Genomic DNA, 4,546 nt, shown 5'->3' with positions numbered 1-4,546 from the left:
GTGGGGGACCCACAACCCTTGTTTTTTTTTTGGGGAAGGAAAAAAAAAAAAAAAAAAAAAAAAAAAAAAAAAAAAAAAAAAAAAAAAAAGGAGGCATGGGCTAATGTTAGCCAGAAGGTGAGACTCGTGAGAGGGCGCAACAAAGGAAATGAGGTCCAAAAATTGATCAAGCGGCGCAATTTCCGCCTCAGTCGCTTTTGATGTGAACGCCCCCCCATTAGAATTATTTCACACATGTTTTTTATGCTGACGACCAGTTAGACAGTTGGGCAGCCTTATGTTTACCCTGTTGAGTTGGGAAGGCAGGTGGCTTCCGTCGGTGGAGGCTTCAGGTTCGGAGCTGAAATAAGCAGACGCGGGGGGGCTGGGTGGGTAGCCGTAGCTGGGGAGCTGCTTGCTGAAGTCAACGTTGTGAGATGGCTGACAACGACAGATTGGAGAGGACGGAAAGATGTTAATTCGACGTGGCTGTGTTCTATACCCAGCCGAGCAGGTGATTTAATTACTCTCTCGCAGTTTGGTAAAGGAAAAAAAAATAAAAATTTTTTACCTGCTGTCCGAGCGCTTCAAAGGCCCCGATGCCAAGGTTCTCCTGCTGTTCGTACAAGTGAGGCAGAGCATCCTGAAAGGAAAAAGCCAGATGGATATCAAACCGAATTAAAGCATACGAGGCACTAACAAAATATTCCCCGTGGTTAAGTCATCTTAACATCGTCGTCTTTTTTCCCCCCCAAAACACAGAAAAAGCAGAAAAAAAAAAAAAAAAAAAAAAAACACCGTATTTGTCAAAACTTTTACCTGTAAAAAAAAAAAAAAAAAAAAAAAACACCGTATTTGTCAAAACTTTTACCTGTAAAAAAAAAAAAAAAAAAAAAAAAAAATACCCCCACTTTTTAAAAAAAAAATTTAAAAAAAAAAAAAAAAAAAAAAAAAAGACCGTATCTGTCTAAACCTTTACCTGTAAGAATAATAATAATAAAAAAAAAAAAAAAAAAAGAAGCTGTATTTGTCTAAACCTTTCCCTTTAAGAATAATAAAAAAAAAAAAAAAAAAAGAGACTGTATCTGTCTAAACCTTTACCTGTAAGAATAAGAATAATAATAATAAAAAAGACATTTTAATTTAAATTTTGTTATGGTCGTCTTTCAGCACCTGCATTTTTAGAGGTAAACAGAGCATCAGCCAAAAGTCACTGGGTCATTATTTAGAATAATTTAGGGAAAAAAAAAAAAAAAAAAAAAAAAAAAAAAAAAAAAAAAAAAAACAAACCCCCATGTTTAAAAAAAAAAAAAAAAAAAAAGCTATATTTTTTGCATACAAATGTTTGAAAATTATCTATCTTTATCCTGAACTGTCAAAATGAAAGCATTAATTTGTAAAATTTGTCTTGCAGGAATTGTTGCTTGAATACAGAGTGTGTTTATTTCAACAAATTGCAGATAAAATTTAAAAAAAAAATTGACAATTGACAAGATAACGCTAGGATAAAATTCACCAACTCTATAAAGCTATTTTACGTTACTCTACATATATGTCTTAACATTTTTCCATAATAAAAATGTCATAATTTGGTCACATACAGCGACATACAGAAAGTTTGTTATATTTTGAATATATTTTGTAATCGCAGCTGCTGCTGCGATTACTAAAACTAAAAGTCGAATGTGTCCATTTCACGTAGGCCTTACAAAAATCAACGACTGTCCGTCTATACTTTGCATCTTGTCTATGTTTGGACTACAGCGTTCAACACTGCTGTTTCTTTAATTACTGCCGTACTACTGAAGTGTTACCTGGTTCAAAGCCGGGTATTCAAAGCTGTAGGTCTCTTGATAGCGCATCTGGTGGCGCAAGTTGTACGACGGCTGCAGGTTGTGGTTGGCCAGCTGGTTGGACACGTTGCTCAGTGTGGGCCTCTTCCTGTAGGGGTGAGGACGACAGTTTCCTCCTGATGCGGGAGAAGACGGATACAGTGTATAGGTCACATGCACTGGGAAAAAAAATAACCACATTTAGCAATTAAAAAAAAAAAAAAAAAAAAAAAATCACCTGAAGAAAAACTGCCACCAAGGAAGGCATTCTGGGGGAGAGGCAACTCCTTGGGAGGATCTCCTAACAGGGAAACCTGACAACAGGTGGAAGGGCCAGTTGGTGAAGTGAACTCAAGTAGTGAGTTGAGGCTTTCGTATCGCTGTAATTGAACATAGCCTCTCCCGCGCTCGGAGGAATTCTAATTGGGATCTTACCCCTTGCGGTGCGATACCATCTGCCCCCATCGTGCCGCCCATCAAGGGCATGGAGAGTCCCTGCAGGGAGGACGTCTGTGTGAAGGCTGTGGGAGACTCCTGCTCTCTGCTTAGAGTTCTGCCAAGAGGCATTGAATTTAGGGACGTCTGAAGACCAAGACCTGGGACAACTGAAAAGAATGCGGTAGTGGAGAGATTAAATGCAATTTTTTTTTTACACAATAATAATAATTTTAATAAAACAGTTCGCCCCTTTTATATGGTTCAGTTCAATGACCTTCAATAGGTTATACTCGTTTAAACCAGATGTTTTTTTAAATTTTTTTTTTTCTGCAACACTACCGTACGTACTCACATAAAAAGCCGAATTTAAAACACCAAAAAAAAAAAAAAAAAATTATGTGTGCATAAATACCCGGGACATCATTTCCCCCATCGATCGCATCATCACCGATAATAAACAAGTCTAACGTATATCCGCACACCAAAGCGAAGGTTTCTTTGTGAAATCTTTTTTTTTCCGCAATTTTAACGTAAACATTGCTTACCAAGATAATTCTTTGTTGATGCACAGAGCAGGAGTAAGATATTAACACGGCAAAAAAAAAAAAAAAAAAATCAAAACATTATGGTTAGCTTACGTGCAAGTCTTTGGCGGTAAAAAAAAAAAAAAATCACCATTTTGGGATCAATTTGCAAAAATGTCAGGTCAAAAATGCTTATACGCGAATCGGCTAGTTCGCGAGTATGTACGGTAATTTGCAAAAAAAAAATTCAAAAAAAAAAAAGTCACCATTTTGGAATCAATTTGCAAAAATGTCAGATCGAAAATGCTTATACGCGAATCGGCTAGTACGCGAGTATGTACGGTAATTTGTCAACTATTCCAGATTGATGCCGTCTTTTTCACGTGTTCCTCTTGAAGACGAGTGTGAGCTGTACGTGGTAAAATCCTAGTATGCTTTGAGTCGTTTGTCGTAATGATGTACGTCCAATCAAAAAAAAACCATCGCGTGTTCCTGGGTTAAGTTTACTAATGGCGACTTAACACGAAACCATCACAGGTCACCGTCACTTTTCCGGCGAGCGAGAGTCCGACGCTTAACCAACGTGCAAATGTTTTTTTTCGTGCTACAGATGTTCAGAGTCACTGGGAAAGCGATAACATGCAGAGCAGTGGCTCAAGGCGAGCTACGGCTAACGTATGTCGGCGGATGCCAAACCTTGTGGGAGGTCTCCAAGCAGATGGAATCCCTGCTGGACGGGCAACGGAGCCAAAGGATTCTCCGCCATGAGTCCTGCCTGCTGGCCAAAAGAGCAGAGTGAGGTCAGTGTCACAACATCGTATGTGATGAGGCAGGCTGCCAACCACGCAATCAGGGAGAAAACGGCAACACGCATTCAATTATGCACCCTGTTTTGCTACACATACCTGACCTGGGTGCTGAATGCTATTTAAATAGCAACCAAAAAAAAAAAAAAAAAAAAAAAAAAACACTTTCACACTTTCCTAACAACTGCTTCCCCCACCCACACACCGAGTTGTCAATCAACAAGCCACACAAAGAGGAAGCAGCATGACACATCAAACTTCACTATTTCAGAAAAAGCACAAACAACACCATCACACACTCACACACACACTGCACCAAAGGGTTGGCTTTATTCTGCAGCACCTGAGCCCACAGAAGATGATTCCCCAGAAAGGCTTGCTGAAAGTTAAGAGCCAAAGAGTGAAAGCAAATTTAGCATGAGGGGAAAAAAAAAAAGGTTTGAATAAGTTGAGGGAGAAAATGAAAAAAAAAAAAAAAAAAAAAAAAAAAACTGGCTAAGCAGCTGAGAGGAAACATGCCAGAAGGAGGAGGAGGAAAGAGGGGGCAGAAAAAAAAAATTACCTGCTGGGCCTTGGCCTGGTTCTGAAGGAGCAGCTGGAGCAGGGCAGCAGAGAGTGCTGGGTTGGCCAGCAGTGGTATTGTGGGTGACGGCCCGAGGAGCCCTGTGAACAAGAAACAAAGAAACGTTACCCACGGCAACCAAACAAGGCTTCATTAAAGTGGATTTATTAATGCAAGTCTATATTGAAAAATGTCTTTTTTTTTGTCCTGAACGGTAATCTTTCGTAATCAAGTTTCCAAATGTACCTGAACGTAGCACGTGTGACAGCTGCGACTTCATAACCTATGTGGACCTGCTACTCTTCCCCGTCAAGCTAGCGTGTAGCTGGCTAGCGCAAAATTGAAAGGTTTTGCGCAAGAAACGGATAAAAGCAGTACAACTGCTTTGCAAAAGCAAAAGCAAAA

The 4,546-nt window shown here is 39.4% G+C and overlaps 1 protein-coding gene across 1 annotated transcript in view; it reads right to left on the bottom strand.

Annotated features, from left to right (window-relative positions):
* raver1 (ribonucleoprotein, PTB-binding 1) overlaps positions 1 to 4,546 on the bottom strand; it is a 16,015-nt gene that overhangs the window by 4,818 nt on the left and 6,651 nt on the right. Inside the window, exons 7-12 of the mRNA XM_025064569.1 lie at positions 3,470 to 3,548; positions 2,247 to 2,416; positions 2,050 to 2,125; positions 1,794 to 1,948; positions 551 to 622; positions 286 to 420 (exon numbers count right to left, since the gene is read on the bottom strand). Of these exons, the coding sequence (XP_024920337.1) occupies positions 286 to 420; positions 551 to 622; positions 1,794 to 1,948; positions 2,050 to 2,125; positions 2,247 to 2,416; positions 3,470 to 3,548 (687 nt within the window). The remainder of the gene's footprint in view (positions 1 to 285; positions 421 to 550; positions 623 to 1,793; positions 1,949 to 2,049; positions 2,126 to 2,246; positions 2,417 to 3,469; positions 3,549 to 4,546) is intronic.

Source organism: Cynoglossus semilaevis, chromosome 17 (genome assembly GCF_000523025.1).
Source record: "Cynoglossus semilaevis isolate Cse_v1.0 chromosome 17, Cse_v1.0, whole genome shotgun sequence".
NCBI lineage: Eukaryota > Metazoa > Chordata > Actinopteri > Pleuronectiformes > Cynoglossidae > Cynoglossus > Cynoglossus semilaevis.
The sequence above is the reverse complement of the archived record's forward strand: the minus strand, read 5'-3'. Positions and strand labels throughout refer to the sequence as shown.